General features: G+C 40.1%; 1 protein-coding gene across 5 annotated transcripts in view; it reads left to right on the top strand.

Annotated features, from left to right (window-relative positions):
- Nucleotides 1-17858, top strand: part of CHD2 (chromodomain helicase DNA binding protein 2) — a 113654-nt gene that overhangs the window by 65127 nt on the left and 30669 nt on the right. For all 5 annotated transcript variants that reach the window (XM_027522053.1, XM_027522055.1, XM_027522052.1 and 2 more), the window contains 10 exons: nucleotides 1101-1250; nucleotides 1938-2086; nucleotides 3175-3271; nucleotides 3685-3777; nucleotides 7189-7359; nucleotides 8297-8472; nucleotides 13306-13347; nucleotides 13903-14042; nucleotides 16912-17050; nucleotides 17234-17384. In XM_027522053.1, the coding sequence (XP_027377854.1) occupies nucleotides 1101-1250; nucleotides 1938-2086; nucleotides 3175-3271; nucleotides 3685-3777; nucleotides 7189-7359; nucleotides 8297-8472; nucleotides 13306-13347; nucleotides 13903-14042; nucleotides 16912-17050; nucleotides 17234-17384 (1308 nt within the window). The remainder of the gene's footprint in view (nucleotides 1-1100; nucleotides 1251-1937; nucleotides 2087-3174; nucleotides 3272-3684; nucleotides 3778-7188; nucleotides 7360-8296; nucleotides 8473-13305; nucleotides 13348-13902; nucleotides 14043-16911; nucleotides 17051-17233; nucleotides 17385-17858) is intronic.

Here is a 17858-nt window from a genome sequence, read left to right as displayed (position 1 = left end):
TAGTTTTTTTAACCTTTACCTATTTGGTAATAGACATAACTAATATCTTAATATACTGCATACTACCTTTGATAAAGAATGCCATTGAAAATAATTTTTTATGATCATTCAGAGCTCAGATGTCGTTTATGTTTTAGATGTCTTATTCTCAAGTGTTTACCTGTGGGCTTCGCTCTAGAGTGTGGAACTGCTGGGTATTTCTACCAAGGATCACAGACTCAGTGCTTCAACACCCCTGGCGATCAGTTCTCTCTTGGAACTGTTTAAAGTTCTTGTGAGACAGCTCTCTCTATTTTTAGTTCTCCGACAGTGTTGGTGAATGACTGTTATTCAGACTGGGGAGACCCTTTCATTGCATTTATGTATATGTATTAAGTACAGCCATCTATCAAAAGATAACTCAGAACTACCAGTGTTTGAGATGCAGATACCACCTTCACGAGATGCAGATGGGCGTGGGCTGCCTGCCCAGTCTCTGTTATGCCGTTGCTGTGGAAGCTGGGATGCGTCAGGGCCTGGGTCTTTCCCGTATGCGGCTCTTCAGCTTGTCCTTCCCTGGTTTCCTTGGTGCATGTCCGTGGTGACTGAGGGCCCTGTGCTACCAGTGGCTCCGTCATGTCGCCTGTCAGTACAGTGTTTCTGTATTCCTCAGCAGCCTAATAAATGAATGGACATTTGCTCAATAAAGTTTCCTTGCTTATACGGACTGCCTGCCTTACATGGCATAACTCTCCTTTACCCAGGAAATAAGTGTGTAGACAACGTACTGAAGTGATCTGTTGATAACTAAGTTTGTCTGGTTTCTGTTAACTACTTGTATACTAGCTTTAGTTGGGCAAGACCACTAATTCTTCTGCTCCTATTGCCTTATCCATTTCTACTTGACTCCCTTAGCTCATTGCACCAACTCTTACCTTTTAATCAAATGAAAATTCACTCTGCCATCAAGTCCCTGACATTCTTGTAGCCTCCATAAAGTTTGTCCATCATATCTCACTTTTCTTCGCACCTGCAGGGGTTTCCAGGTGTGAGGGCTTGTTGGACTGTGAGGCTGTTTCTGAGAGGCCACTGCATAAAGTAGTATATTGCATTGTGTACAGGACTTCTGTTTCCTGCTCTCGACAAGGGCTGGTGGCCTGGGAATCAATTTGGCTTCAGCGGACACAGTTGTCATCTTTGACTCTGACTGGAACCCCCAGAACGACTTGCAGGCACAAGCCCGAGCCCACAGAATTGGTCAGAAGAAGCAGGTCAGTGGAGAAGCCTTTGGATGTGGCTTGAGGGGAGGTCGTTGTCTGTGGGTCGATACCTGTTAATCAGCTCGTAGAGAGACGCTGTCTTTAGGGCTGAGATGAGATGAGCGTGTAGTTATGGACCGGTTCTTTTTCACTGTTTGTAACGTGTATGACCAGTAACTTTCTGGCTTACTCAAAGGTGCATGATGAATAGACTTAGAATTAAAAATTTCTGTTTTTGTATAGAAAAGTTGTGATATTCACATTGTTCAGCACAGTCTACTTCTGTTAACATGGTCAGTGTTAGCGCTGCTGTATGCTGCTCAAGTACGCACTTGTTCCTTCAAGGATGAATTTCAAAGTCTGTTCCAGTATTAGCTACCATTTAAGTTTCATATGTGGTTGGAGATTCAGTTTTGGTAAAACAGATAATTCTTCAGCAGCATTTTTATTGTTAGGTCAAGGCTATAATAATAGTTCTTAGAGGCAATTTTTATTTAAGAATGTAGCATGCTGCCCATAGTAGAAGATATAATATATATTAATGCTTAAGTTGTCTGCTTGGATCAATGACTTACAAGTAGTAAGCCATAGCAGAGAACAGATTTTTTTTTTTTTTTAATTTCCCCTCTTGGTTTTAGGCAGAAATAACTTTCTATGTGTGTGAACAGGCCATAAGCATAACATTGCCTTTTCCTACAGGTAAATATTTACCGCTTGGTTACAAAGGGGACCGTGGAGGAAGAGATCATAGAACGGGCCAAGAAGAAGATGGTATTGGACCACCTGGTGATTCAGCGCATGGATACCACTGGCCGAACGGTTCTGGAAAACAACTCTGGGAGGTCCAAGTAAGTGCCAGAAAGGTGGGAGAGGTAGCAGACATCAATTTTACATTGTCATTTTGTGTAATTCATTCATTCTTCTCATGAGATGCTCTACAACAGACATTAATCCGTTGATTACCTGGAAAGGACCAAGCCAAAACTGCAAGATGACACTTTGATTTTATTTTGCCTTCCCCATTTCTCCTTCCTCTTTTTTTTTTTTTTTTTTTGGCATACCAGCCCTCTGCGTGTGCCCTCTTGTCTTTGCTGCCCTCCTCTTTTTTCATTTTTTTGGGGGTACCAGCCCTCTGCATGTGCCCTCTTGTCTTTGCTGCCCTCCTCTCCAGCCTCTTGCTTTTGCCTCTGCCTGTCCTGTACGACACAGCAGCAGCAGTGGCAGCTGTGTGCTCGCCCTCAGGCTTCCTGCCTGGCACATATTGCCTTGGACTTTTCAGCAGCGAGGCTGCAGCAGGTTGAGTTGGCAGCCATTTCTTATTATTGGTAAAAATGTTGGGTGTGGAGATTGCCTTTCCTACTGAAAACAAAAGGGTATGAAAGGAAAATAGTTAAGTTTCAGCTAGCTTTATTTGGAAGCACAACAATTTCTCTTAGAGAGTTTACATTTTGACCAGATTGTTGAGTATCTTCTGTGGCAGTCTTAACAGTTGTGTTACAGGTTAAATCAAATGAGCCCTTTCTAATTAGGTGATGATGATTTTCCACTAAAAAGAAAACTAGGACAGAAAAAGCTTGTTCTTTTATTTTGGACCAGAGAGCAGGTGTTTGAAAATTCTTGGTGAACAGTAACTTTCTGAATTAAAGGATGAATAGAGGATTCCCTTCTGTCATGTTGCTAATTACCTTTCTTGCTTACCCATGTAAATATATGAACCAACCAGAAAATAATTGCTGTCTTAGTCTTTTGTTAAGTTTACCACTGCAGACTCATCCTGTGGATTAAAAACCATGAAATATTTGTGAGATCATTTTTCTTGTGGCAGAATTTCTGTTCTCACCAGTAGTTGGACCTCTTTAGGAAGAATATGTATTTAGAACTCAATAGAGGTTATTTGATGTCCCTAAGAGATTACAACTACATTTTACTTCTACAGTTCAAATCCTTTTAATAAAGAAGAGCTGACGGCGATTTTGAAATTTGGAGCAGAGGATCTCTTCAAAGAGCTTGAAGGGGAAGAATCAGAGCCTCAGGTAATTAACAGCAAGGGGAAAGAATGTCTTGATAAGTATCATCTGTGAGAGTCTAAACTTTTCTGGAAGCACATTCTGAGCCTGAGACTTTTCTAAAGAAAGAGTAGTTACTTGCAGAACATAGTTTCTCTTTTTCCTTATATGGCTGAAAGTGCTTACAGAATTGAATGGGAAAGAATGAGAAAATCATGGAGGGTTTTGACTTTGCTGTTTTTTATTCCAATTTTATTTCTTGAAATTTCTGAAGTGTCATCCTATGATTTGTATAAATAGTAGTTTGAAATGTTGGATATAAAACATTATAAAAACTGTGAGTGTAAAAGAAAATGGAATCAGAGAAGAGGGTTGGTTTATTTGCACCAGTATTCTCAGTGAATGCTGACCACTGTTGGCTTTTCACCATGTTCTTTTAGGAAATGGATATAGATGAAATTTTGCGCTTGGCTGAAACCAGAGAGAATGAAGTCTCAACAAGTGCAACAGATGAACTTCTGTCACAATTTAAGGTATTAAAATCATTGTCTGAGAAAGTCCTTGGCATTGATTTGTGAACCAATAATAAGTAATGCCTGTCAGTACTTTGTCAGTGCAAGACACTCTGGGCTTTTCTTTTTACCTAACTTAATTCATACCCCTTAAAATCACTCTCCAGAGTTCCAAGTATGGTGTGAATATAGACTGTACAGTCCTTCCCATGGGGGTGACCACCGAAGTAGTCCATCTTGCCCAGAGTCAGTGGACAGAAGAAAAATAGTTGGTGTGAGTAAGGCTGCAAATACGCTGTCAGTGGGACAGGTGGAGAACTAGATAATGTGGAGCTCCGGGAGAGACGTTAATAGAATCATAACAAAGAGAGGTCAGAGGTGTGAAAATAGAAGGTGGCAGTGGGGAGGCTCCTGATGACTTCGTGGCATTAGGGAAGTTGTGGGATGGTTGGTGGTATTTGATAGAAAATTAAATGAGATCAGGACCAAACGCAAAAGCTGGATACCGGATGAGTAGGAGGTGACCGCATTGAGTATAGACTTTATTAAAAAGCTTAGTAAGGAAAACAGTGAAAGTAATTTATAATGATGAAGGGTCAGGCAAGGTAAGGTTTTTTAAAGGTGTTACCATGTTTCTAGCTTGAGGAAAGAGCTTGAGAATAGGAAAACACTGGAAGTTCTAAGGAAAGAAGGATAATTGGTTACACATTGCCCAGGAGGAGAGTGGAAGGGATACAATCAAAAGCACAGATGGGAGAACTGGCCTTCGAAAGACAGAAGAAGAATCCACTTTGGAAGGAGAGGGGAGAGAAGATGCAGAAGCTCCAGGTGGTGACCTTACTTACCAGTAAGTGAGGTGTTTACTGAGCAGTGGAGAAGTTTTGGGATGGTGCCATCCAGGGGCCAGGAGTTGCTGGGAGGAACTTGATAGGGACTAGAGCTGAATTTAGAAGGTGGGGCTTCATGTTAGAGCAAGTCAGCATGATCAAATGACTCTCCAGCATTACTTGAGGTCAGAAAAACTGGATCAGTTGTTCATCCCAAGGTGGAAGATTGGCTTAGGAGGCACAGAAGAGTCATCAAAGTGGCAAAGAGTTGCCCAGATTCAAGTGAGAATGTGGTTGAGTGGATTCATCATTGGTTGGTTCCGAGCATGTTAGAGAAGAGGGTAAGAGGTTACATGGATGATTATGTGTGGTAGACCCACTAGGACTGAGAAGTGTTTGGGAGGAAGCAGTACTTTGTGATGAAGTCCAGGGTTGGCCACAGGTGGAAGTTGTCGCAGTGGAAGAAGAAGAAAGGGGCTGAGTGGATCACAGAGCTCTAGGATCAGAGTTAATGTGTCTTAAGGATGCAGAAGATGGAGGTGAATTGTTAGCATTTCAACTGGATTTCACTTCTGTGACTAATGCTCCCTTCTTAAACAGAAGTAATCTTCATGATGGTGTCCTAGTCAAAATATTATATGATTATTTAGATCTGAAAAACTTCTGCATATTACAGATTGATCAGAAGCCAGATTATTGGTGATACTTGTCTTTCTATAAGGCCCTTTTGGCCATTATGTTTCAGCATCAGGTTAGGTAGGATTCTGCTTAAATAGGGACTCTATGTCTGGAGTGCATCACTGAATTGACTTTCTTTTCCTAATAATTCTTTTTTGTTAAGCTAATTTAACTTGTTGGAAACATAACAAACATTTCTTTGAGATATTTATGACTACATGTTTCTTAAGTAATAATAACCAATCCTTAGAAAATTCTTACTATACTGTAAGCACTGTTTTAAGTACATTCTGTATATCAGTCTTTCAGTTTTTACAACAATATTATGTTGGAGTCACTTATCATCATTTATAGATGAGGAAACTGAGATGTAAGGAGGCTAAGTAGATTTCCTAAAGTCACACATGTTTGGAGTTGTTATTACTTCTTAGACAGGGATTCTGGCCTGTAGAGTGCTATTCTACTCTTGGGAAAGTTAAATTCCCAACTGCATGAACCCCTGATGTATCTGTAGTATTGGTATTTGTATCAACTAATACCATTTCAAAGTGAGATCTAAAGTAGTTAAAAACAGTGCTTAACTTGAGAGATCAGTCAGATGATTCATTTTATGGAACAGAAAAATGTTAAATTTTAAATCTCAGAAATTATATACCTCTGGTTTTGTCCTGTAATATTAAAATTCTGATTGTGAAGACATGATATCCATGTTGGAAATTAGAGTTAATTTTGCCCGAAAGTTCTGATTTCAGTGTCAGCTCTTAAGTTATTTTGAGGAATGGAACCTCGTAAACCTCTTTAACTTCAGTCCTGACCTGGGGCCTGCCCACCACTGCTCAGAAGTGGCCAGAGTTGGTAGATGTTTCTCTGTAGCCGTAGTCTAAGGCTTTCAAACTCATACATGCAGATGCCTTTCTTTCTGGGATACATATTATGTCTGTATAAATATAATTAAATGTCTGATATCAGGCTTTCCTGATAGCTCAGTTGGTAAAAAATCTTACTACAGTGCAGAAGACTGGGATTTGATCCCTTGGTCAGGAAGATCTCCTGGAGAAGGCAATGGCAATCCACTCCAGTATTTTTGCCTGAAAAATCCCATGGACAGAGGAGTCCATGGGGTCACAAGAGTCAGACATGACTTAGTGACCAGACTACAAAATGAAGTAAATGGAATATTATTCCCAGTTTGCTTGAATTTTTTGCATTTTATGTTTTCGTTTTTATTCCTGAGACTAACGCACTTTTGAGCATGTGAAATTATGAAATACTGTTAGCTTCTGTACTTTTAATAAAAGTGAATCAGGTAACCAGTTGACTAGACAGTAGCTACTGCTTTGAGTTGTGCTTTGTTTCAGATGAGCTCTATTCAGTATCAGCTTACAATGCACAGGCCTGTCAGTCCACACTGGGCTAACATTAGGGGTTCGGATGTGATGATCTATATTTACTTTATTTTTGGCCACACAGCACAGCATGTGGGATCTTAGTTCCCTGACCAGTGATCAAACCTGTGTCCATCCGCTGCAGTCTTGCAGTGGAAGCATGGAGTCCTAACCACTGGGCCACCAGGGAATTCCCTGCAAATATTGTCATCTAAATAAATCTAAAAGTTCTAGTTAATATATTAGAAAATGTGTATGATTTAATAGCACGTCTTTTAATAAAACATAAGACAGCTTGTATATTTTTATCTTTCTTTATTCTTCAGTAAAATTCCTGATGAACTTTAGAACTCGGCGAGTAGATTTTGTTGAGGGGATAAGGGAGAAATTAGTAGAAAACTGATTTTTTTGATTATGTAATATAAGAGTCCTCTTATTCATAGCATTTTAGATTCAAAACACTGCATGAGTTGGTGTTTCAGTAGATGGTGTTTGGGAAATAGTGAAATGTCGGTCAGACAGTGAAGTCCTTTTGTTGTAAGGTTGCCAACTTTGCAACGATGGAGGATGAAGAAGAGCTTGACGAGCGTCCTCACAAGGACTGGGATGAGATCATCCCAGAGGAGCAAAGGAAGAAAGTGGAGGAGGAAGAGCGGCAGAAGGAGCTGGAAGAGATTTACATGTTGCCTCGGATTCGGAGTTCCACTAAAAAGGTGATCAAGTGAGACAAAAGAGACGGATGTGCTTCTGACGTGCAGGGTTCCAGGGCAGAGTTTCGGGAACTTAGCAGAGGGAAGTGGAAGCTTGCACAGGGCCCAGGAGCGTACCTGGGAGACGTTCGATCTCTGCATCTTGGCCCTTTGTGAGATGGCTGGACGTGATTTGAGTTTGACACAAGGCTGCCTTTTGCACCTGAGACTAAAAGTAGTAATTTTAACAGTTGGGCTCTGGTTAGCGAGGCCTTCAGCTTTCAGAGTCAAATGTCTCTTCCTCTGTAAATGCTCGTTCATAGCACTTGGTATAAATACTTAGTAAGAGATTATATAAAGGTGCTTCAGTTACAAAGTGCCATCATAGGCACTATCTAATTTGATTTTTGCAAGAACATAGAAATAGATAAACTCTGTTTTTATTACTCAGTTTGTTGGTGATAGCACACTCAGGTTTGCCTAAGATCCTAGTAAATCAATATTAGCTAATAGTAGTTGTCACTGAGTATGCACAGTGTACCAGGCATAAGTCAGTGCTTTTACAGTAACTGATTCATTTAGTTCATATGAAAACCCTGTATTATAGGTGCTATTATTCCCATTTTACAAATGGAAAACAAAGGCATGGAGAGGTAATTTGCCCAAGGAAATAAACATGAACCTACAATCCAGATATTTTTATTCCAGTGTACTTAATGATGACCAGATGACCAGAGACAGTATGTACTTAATGATGACCAGAGACTGTATGTCTCTGGCATTGTGAATACACAAGCAGATCTTCTTTCATTGCATGCTATCTGCCTCCTCCTTTCTTAAAGGCAGATTGACTTGCCTGATAAATAGGAAGTTCTGAGCTTTAAGGAGTTAAGATGGGCTGGTCTTAGTCCTTAGATCACTTGGACCTGGCATTTGCTACAGTGTAACTTTGCGTTTTCAGGCTCAGACAAATGACAGTGACTCTGATACTGAGTCCAAGAGACAGGCCCAGAGGTCCTCTGCCTCTGAGAGTGAGACGGATGACTCTGATGACGACAAGAAGCCCAAGCGCAGAGGGCGTCCCCGAAGTGTGCGGAAGGACCTGGTGGAGGGGTTCACAGACGCCGAGATCCGGAGGTTGGTGGAGGCCCCGCTCTCCCTCCCCTCACGTGTGGGTGGGCATGCTGTAAGCCTCAGGTGATGCGTCCCTGACCTGGGGGACAGGGCGGAGGGCAGCAGGGAGACGAGTCGTGCCCAAGACCCCGGGATGATTCTGCCTTCTCCAGGCTTTTCCTCAGTTGAGCTCTTTGTTTACTTCTTGTTCTCTGCTCTGAACATTTCATGATGAAGAAAGTCCAGCCACGAGGAAAGAGGCTGTTGGAGGTCACCTTGGGCTGGAACTTTTTTTTGTTTTTATTGAAGAATTTGAGTACATACATGCATGCATATTTAACAGTGTATATAGAAGAAATGGTATAATATAAAAAATTAAAGCAGTACAGATAACCCCAGTTTACTTTCTATTAGTGTTAATACTGGTATCAGTTTGGCTTACTAATACACACATGTTGTTATACACAGCATATTGTTCGGCAGCTTGCTTCTTGTCACTTTCAGCCAGTTTTAGGTATCTTTCTATTTCAGTACTTATTACACATTTGTTGGTATCTGATTGAATCCCTCTGCCCTCCAGAAAAATCTAAAATTGTTGCATTGACACCATTTCCCCCTAGTTTCTGTTATCTTTTTAAACAGGTGAAGAAAGTAGAAACTGTGAAGATAGCTAGCTTTATGATCTAATCCATATTATTAATTTAACTGTATCATGTAGTCCTTTTAAGTCAGTATTTGAAACCATGAGGTCGTTGTTTCCCACTAAATGTTATACCTGTTCTGTTCTTCTTTCTTTATTATGGAAAAACATAAATACATACAAGCATTGATAAGACGTCAGCAGCCTTCCCCTGGGCATCGTCTTAACCCTTGCGAATCGGTAGTCCATCTTGTATGTGGCCCTGCTTCTGCCGCCCCTGCCCCGAGTGTCACACAGAGAATGCTGTGTGTTGTGCTATGGCTAAGTGGGAGGTGCCAGAGGTGTTCACTAGGCCTGCTTGGTTTACTGCTGTTCAGGTCTTCTGTGTTCTCTGATTGTCCTATGCATTATTGGAAATGGGTGTTGACATCTCTATTGTTGCTGTATTATTTCTTTCCTCTATTTTGTCAGTTACTGCGTCCCATATTTTGGGGCTCTGCTGTTAGGTGTGTATACTTGATGATGTGTTGTGTTGATGGACTGGCCCTTTTCTCGTTATAAAATGTCCTTTGTCTCCAGCAGCAGTTTATGTCTGAAAGTTTATATCTTGGTTCAGTACTCATGTAGATACTCTAACTCTTTTGATATTGTATGTGTGGTATCTTTTCCCTTTTTTATTGCAATCTGTTTGTGTCTTTGAATCTAACTTGCAACTCTTACAGGCTGTATTTAGATGATTTTTTAAAATTCATTCTATTGGTTTCTTTGTTTTGATTGAAGTCTTTAAATCATTTACATTTAATGCAATTACTGATAAAATAGAATTTATGTCTGCATTTTTGTTTGTTTTTTATGTCTTGTATCTTTTTTGTTTTGTTATTTCCCCCATTACTGCCTTCTTCTGTATTGCATGATTTTTAGTATACTATTTTAGTTTTCTTGTTTCTTTTACATTTTAAAAATTATTTTCTTAGTGGTTTCCCTGGAGAGTATAATTAATATTTTAACTTAGAACAATTTAGTTTGGACTAGTATCAACTTAATTTCAGTGGTATTCTAAAACTTAACTCCAATTTAGGTACATTCCTTCTCCCTTTTTGTGCTTTTATTGTCAGGTTTAAAATCATTCAGTTCAGTTCAGTCGCTCAGTCGTATCCAACTCTTTGCGACCCCTTGAATTGCAGCACGCCAGGCCTTCCTGTCCATCACCAGCTCCTGGAGTTTACTCAAACTCACGTCCATCGAGTCGGTGATGCCATCCAGCCATCTCATCCTCTGTCGTCCCCTTCTGCCCCCAATCCCTCCCAGCATCAGAGTCTTTTCCAGTGAGTCAACTCTTCGCATGAGGTGGCCAAAGTACTGGAGTTTCAGCTTTAGCATCATTCCCTCTAAAGAAATCCCAGGGCTGATCTCCTTCAGAATGAAGTAAAAAATTACTGAAAAAAATACGTATACACTGTTTTTTACTTACTCAGGTATCCTCCTGAGGCTCTTGTTTATTCATGTGGATTTGAGTTGTTTCATGTGTTTTCATTTCTGCCCCAAGTACTCTATTTTAGTGTTTCTTTTAGGGCAGGTCTGCAGCAACAAGTTGTGTCTTGATTTATTGGGGAATGTCAATTTCTCCTTTGTTTTTGAAGGATAGTCTTTATTCTTTTTCTCTTTAACATCGGATAGTCTCAGTTGATTTACCTTTTCACTGATGTTTTTCTTCTGTCAGTTCACATCTACTCCTGTGATTTTTTTTCATCTTATGTATTGTACTTTTCAACTCCAGTTTATATGTGACTCCTTTATATAATTTCCATCTCTGCTAGTATTTTCCATTTAGTGATACATCATTCTCAAATTTTCATTAAATTCTTCAGACATGGATTCCTTTAGTTCTTGTATATATTTACAATAGTTGATTAAATCCTTTGTCTATTAAGTTCAACTTTTGGATTTCCTAGAGACTATTTCCATTGAAAACTGCCTTCTTCCCCTGTATATGGATTATACTCTCTTGTTTCCTATAACTTTTTGTTGAAAACTGGACATTTTAAGTGGTACAGTGTGGCTAGTCTGGACATCAGAATCCCCCTGCCAGCCAGTTTTTTGTGTTTGCTGTTCCTTGTTGTCATTGTTTGCTTACTTAGTAACTTTTCTGGACTAGTTCTGTGAAGTCTCTGCTCATTTAGCTTAGAGCTCAGCTAATGATTGGGCAGAGGCTTTCTTAAGCACCTTAAGTCTACCAAACAGTAAATCTCCAGCCTTTGCTGAAGGACTCCTTGTGAATGCTGAGGCATGTGTTCAGTGCTCTTGCAGGCAGTTTACGACTTTGCCTTATCCTTCAGCTCGTGTTTGTGTGGAGCCTGAGGACTGGTCAGAGGTGAGAGATGAACGGCTTCTCGTGTCTTCGCTGTGCCTGCACACAGCCCTACACATGTGCAGCCTTCTAGATTCCTGGGAATATGTCTGAGCTTTTCAAAGACGCCTGTGAACATCTTCTCACCTGTGAACACCCCAGTTTTTCCATAGCAGTTCTTGATCAGCTTATTCATCCCCAGCTTATAATGCTGCTTCAGGCAGCCATGGTGTTAAACCTTTGTCTCTAATTAATTTTTGACTGATGAACTATGGACAGTGTCTTCACAAAGACCCAAGTCAAATGAAGACAAGCCTGAGAATGGAGTTTCTCAGGGTGCCATCGGTCAGGCCAGATAGCACTGTGCTCTGGGGAAGAAGCTTCTGTGGAGCTCCAGGCCCATTCTGCTCCCTGTAATGGCTGCTGTGTTGCTGTTTGCCGGCTGCTGTAGCTAGAAAAGGGGTTTTCAAGGCAGTCTTGGTGCTGGGGAGAGGGCACGGGAAATAGAGCAAGTCAAAATGGCAGAGAGCTCACCATTCATACTGAGATTCAGCTATTTTCTTGAATATATGCTTATAAGTTAGCTGCAAGCCTTTGATTAATTTCCAGCATTCCAACAAAGTTGACTTGGACAGTTTTTGCCAGTGTTCTTGTTGCTTTTGTGAAGGAGCAGATTTTCAGGGGTTCTTATTACTGCATCATTCCTAGAATGCTTCTCTGTCTCACTATTATTTTGAAGTAGGCTCAAAGGACATATTTCAGATGTGAAATATGTGAGTATATGTCAAGAAAGAGAAATGTGGAGTTGGGGAATAGCCCTCAGATGGCTTTCACACACAGCACTTTCCTAATCCTTGTACCCATGCTGCTCCTTTAATGTTGTTTCTTAGCTGTTGTCACGTTCATCACCACTTTTAAGAATCGCTATGCCTTCTCTCTTCATTTTTTTCTCCATGGTATCTCTTCTTTCACTGTTAGCTAACCAGATAATTTGGCATTTTATAGTGATGACCTTCATATATTGTGAATCTTGGTTTTTAGTGAAAGTGCTAGTGGTTGGCTCTAGGGAGGGGAACAGATTACACATATATTGGCATTTAGCATAGTTTAGGCTAGAGGCTTGTGGAAGGATGATTAGGTTTTAGGTTGGAGACACCGTTTGGCAGAAGGAGTCAGAGTTTCCAAAATAGTTTTGCCTAAAAAGTTTAAAATCATATATTTTACTTTGCCTCATTACAAAAAGTACTTGAGGCAGTCCTAAAACTCTTCTAGTTGTATTATTGACCAGAACATAATGGAAAATACTGTAGTATGGAATTGGAAGTAACAGCAGTGGACTGAATAGACCAGTAAAACTGTATGGGATTTTATCATAAGAGTTGTGGTTACTAAATCATTTATTACCTATTACCTATTAACTTGTACCTTCTAAAACTGATAGTACTAGAGTTAAGCCATTTCCTTGGAGAAGAACACTCCAGTGTTCTTGCCTGGAGAATCCCAGGGACGGGGGAGCCTGCTGGGCTGCTGTCTATGGGGTCACACAGAGTCAGACACGACTGAAACGACTTAGCAGCAGAGTTAAGCCACCATACTCAATTACATCCCTAAGCAGTTTCATGACCAGTCACTGAGAATAAAGTTGATCTTTGGTTTGAAAAGCTTTTTAGCACTCATTTTAAGTTGGCCATTTTCAAAGGCATTCAATATTTACTCGTTTAGTGGCAGTTGCAAGGATTGGGCAAAATCTCTTTTTGACCATTTATATGTTTTTGACCATTTTTATGGCTTATATTTCGTCACAGGATGTGTTTGCACCAGCATAGCCGAAGCCTGCTTTTTAAATGTGATTTATTAATCATTTTCCTAGGTTCATCAAGGCGTATAAGAAGTTTGGTCTCCCTCTTGAACGGTAAGCTTAGTAACACAATAGTTTCTTATCCACCTCTTTTTCCCTTCTGTTATGTAGCAGTTTCTTTTTTTGGTTCTGTTTTCCATTTTTAAGGTCTGGCACCTATTGACAGTCTGATTTTTTAGACATGACATGCTCCAGATGACTTGGAGATCAACAAAACATTTTGCAGATGTAACTGCACTTTGCTTCTAGGAACATTGCAGTGAATGGAAGTAGGCTGGAGAAAGGAAAGTGAGCACAAAGAGGCAAACTAGTGCTGATAGCTTCTGGGCACGTCACCCGACGGCCCATTTAGTTAATAAAGAAAGCCGAGCCCTTTCCCCTGTTTTCTGAATTAGTCTGTTTTTGTGGACTCTTCCAAGTCAAATTCTTTATGATGGAAAGTGAGTAAGTTAGTCATAGTCACTGCTGGAGGGTTCTTGTTGGAGCCTTGAACAGTCAGATGAGGAATGAAGAGAAAAGTGTCTTTGCAGGAACAAGCTTAGCAAAACCAAGCGGTAGCTCACTTGGGCACAGGCCTTGAGGGCTGTCCCGGTATGTGTCTCTCCTCAGGCTGGAGTGCATCGCACGTGATGCTGAGCTGGTAGATAAGTCTGTGGCGGATCTGAAGCGCTTGGGGGAACTGATTCACAACAGCTGTGTGTCAGCAATGCAGGAATATGAAGAGCAGCTGAAAGAAAATGCCAGCGAGGGTAAGTCAGCAAGTCTGCCTCAGTGATGCTCACAGACCTGGATCGGGATCTCTGCTGCTCAGGGGTCTCTTCTCCTCACTCTTTCTTCACACTTGTATCCTGTGCTGCCCTCCTTTTTGAAAGTGTGTATTCTCACCTGCCTTTACTTATGTGAGCTCAGTTGTTAGATCCCAAAGATTTACTCCCAAACGAAGTTGATTTGCCCAGGGTGCAGAGCACTGAACAAGTGGAATGATTTCTTTTAATGTTACTGTAGAAAGTTCACGTTGGCTTGGATGATGTAAAGATCTGAGGAGGTAAAGCCTGACTGGGCACGATTGTATCGTGGTTGCAAGAGAGCACATTACAGAGCACCAGAAGGAATTATCTCGGATGCACATACAGGTGTTGTTTTGTTGTGGTGAAGGATTTAGAGGATTAATCCAAATAGACAAAGCAGTAGCTGAATATTATAAAACTCTCTGTGAGCGTGAGTCTTTTTTGGCACTAGAATTTGTTGTAATTGAATTTGACCTGTAGCATGTTTTCTCTTATACACCAAAAGCACTTTTGCCTGTCCTCTACAAGCAGGAGGTGTCAGGAGAGAGCTGAGGTCCTTGTTGTTAAAGGACGCCCTTAGAGTTGACCCTCAAAGAGATGAAGGTGTGACCATTCCAGTTCCCTGGCCTGTGGTGTATCTGTGCAGTTGCCTCCATTCTTGTCTCCCTTCACTGAGGTTACTCACAGGAGGCTCTGTCAGCTGTGATTAAGGGTTCACACGTGGGAGGCAGCCAGTGTACCTGGAATCTTGGTCCTGATGGTTCTCAGCTGCAAGATCTGAGACAAGTGATAGCCTTTCAAGGATCTGGTGCAGAATGGAGTAGTAGCCCTGAGTCAGTGGGCTTGGATGGCCACTTGAATAATTTCATACATGTGAAGTGCTTGTCATCATGTTTGCCTTGCAGTGTTAGCTATTTCACCAAGTAGAGCATTATTTGTGCTCCGAAATTTTCTTCTTTATACTATTACTGAAAGTAATAGAATTTTAAAATACCTTGAATATAGTCAAAAACATTTTTTAGGTGTGGTTTTTGTTTTTTTTTCCCCATGAAAGAAAGAAAAACTTGAGTGGTATGGACAATGATCCAAATTTGTGCTTTTATAGCACCCAGAATACATTCAAAAGTAAACCTTAGCATTACAGTGCTTTTCTTTTTTCCTTGTAATTGGTTTGAATAAGTATTACACTCATACGGCTCAAAAATGAAAACCAACTATCCCTGTTTCTTGTCTCTTTCTAGAAATGTAAAATATATATATATGTTCAAAAAAGGAATAGATACTATTTTAACACAGTTGGTGATGTAACATGCATACTGTTGTACCTTGCTTTGTCCATCTCACAGCATATTTGGGAATATTTCCTTGTGACAGGTGCCCCCTCGCCCACATACCTCTTTTCTCTGCTTATTCACAATCTGAATCTGATGGATTGCTTCCTCTGGGCATTACTTAACTTATTTCCATATACCTGTATTTTCTATAAACTGGCATTGAGTGTATTCCTGAGTCCAGGTTTCCTGCATTGGCAGACGAATTCTTTAGCATATGCCACCAGGAAAGCCCCTTCCATAGACCTGTATTTTCTGTACACTGGCACTTACTGTAGTCCTGAATCCAATTTCCAATTCTAGTGTAAGATTATTGATACCTCTTTTCTCAAGCCAAGAAATTTTTGTTCCTAGAAATGTTAGCATAATCATGTATTTGTCTCACACGTGTTTCCAAATATTAATATCCAATTTTACTGGGTTTTTTTTTTTTTGGTTTGGATTTTTGTTTGTTTGTTTTGGCTGTCTCTCAGCTTGCTTGGTCTTAGTTCCCTGGATTGAACCTGGGCTGTGGCAGTGAAAGCCTGGAGCCCTAACCATTAGACTGCCAAGGAATCCCCCCAGTGTTACTGTTAACAATAAGACTTCTCAATGCAAAGTCTGATTCTTTTGCATTTCTTTTTGTCCTTAAAATCCATGCTTTAGCAATGTACGAAGTACTGTGTTTTAAAATTGTTTGAAATTGTTCTTTTCCCTGTGTGGTTATGCCACCAACTTATAATATGTAGTTCAGTATCTTTTGTTTACATTTCAGTTTCTAGGGACTGCTTTTCTTGTTTTTATGAAACTGTGTGTGTTTTAATTATGTAAACCATTTGCATGGCCCAGAGTCAGAACTGTCAAATAAGGAACGCATGGAGAACCTTGCCTTCATCCCTGTCCCCGGGGCTGTCTTTTCTCCCACAGACAAGTGCCATTATCTCACGGATTTCGACTTTGGCCAGAAAGTCTGTGGTTAGAGTTGACCTGCTTTGTTTTTGCCTCTAGGATTACTTTAATTTGAAACTGGAGCTAGGGATAACCTTTCCATGACATATTTTGTTCATCCTTTCAAATGTGTTAGGTATTAACTTGATCTCAGGCTTTTATAGTAAAGAAGTTCATCTTAAAAAAATTTATCGATGGGTTAGAAAAACAAAAGAAAAATCTTAAGTGTTTATATCCCTCCTTGAAAATCTTCTTTCATTAGTTTTAGAGCCAAAGTATAAAAGAAAGAGGAAGATTAAAATACAATTATAAACACTGCTGGACTGAAACATTCTAAATCTTAAAAAACCGAACTGTTTAGAGATTATTTTACAAACATTAATTGAGAAAACTTTTTGCCTTATTGATTGTATCTTTGGATTAACAGTAAACCAGAGATATACACTGAGGGAATAAGTTCACCTGCGTTTTCTATGAATTCTCACGTATAGTGAGAATTCTATATACTTCTTCTGTGTACACTTCTGAACAGTGAATTCTCATGTAACAAATATGCAATTGATGTTCTTTAGGGAAAGGACCAGGGAAAAAGAGAGGCCCAACTATCAAGATATCTGGGGTTCAGGTTAATGTGAAATCTATTATCCAACATGAAGAAGAGTTTGAGATGCTGCATAAATCTATCCCTGTAGACCCTGAAGAAAAAAAAAAGTGAGTATAACATGTACCCACGCACGGGTGGTTGTGCCATTAGAAAACAGATTTGAAGTTACAGAGTAGTATTTTCATTGTCTTTTTGATGTACTAGAATGCTTTGTCTATGTTCATTTGTGTTTATTTCCAAATCAGAAAGGCCTCTCCTCTCACGTCTTCCTGCTTTGGAAAACTTTTCAGATATTGCTTATCCTGTCGTGTCAAGGCTGCACATTTTGATGTTGAATGGGGAGTAGAGGACGACTCTCGTCTATTGCTGGGAATTTATGAACATGGCTATGGAAACTGGGAGCTAATTAAAACGGACCCAGAGCTTAAGTTAACTGACAAAGTAAGTGATTATCTGTGGTGCTGGAGATTTCTAGAAGATTTGTTGTATATCTTTTTATCAATGACTTACTTTTAACTGTTTTCTGAGGGGTGGGGGATCAAATTAAAGATTAGTACAACAGTAAATTCCTGGGGTTTCTATCCTTGAAAACATTACTGTCTTTAGTGGACTGTGGCACTATTTCAGAGCTGAAGATAATAGCCAGGTGAAATTTTGGGGATATATATAGGAGAAATCTTAAAATTCTGATATTTATCGTAGGTTAGATCTCATTGCAACAAATACCAGGGTTGGATTATTAATAATAAAAGCACTCCTCAGCCTGAGTTGTTGGCACTTTCTTTAAAACGATATTGGGTCAGTTCTCCACCTGGAGAAAGAATGAGCCATGCCTTGGTATTTTTTGTAATGGAGTTAAACACGGGCTGTACTTCTCCCACAAAATTAAGCCTCCCACCCTATCCGTTGCACATC

The sequence above is a fragment of the Bos indicus x Bos taurus genome, chromosome 21, assembly GCF_003369695.1.
Source record: "Bos indicus x Bos taurus breed Angus x Brahman F1 hybrid chromosome 21, Bos_hybrid_MaternalHap_v2.0, whole genome shotgun sequence".
In the NCBI taxonomy this organism is placed as follows: Eukaryota; Metazoa; Chordata; class Mammalia; order Artiodactyla; family Bovidae; genus Bos; species Bos indicus x Bos taurus.
The sequence above is the reverse complement of the archived record's forward strand: the minus strand, read 5'-3'. Positions and strand labels throughout refer to the sequence as shown.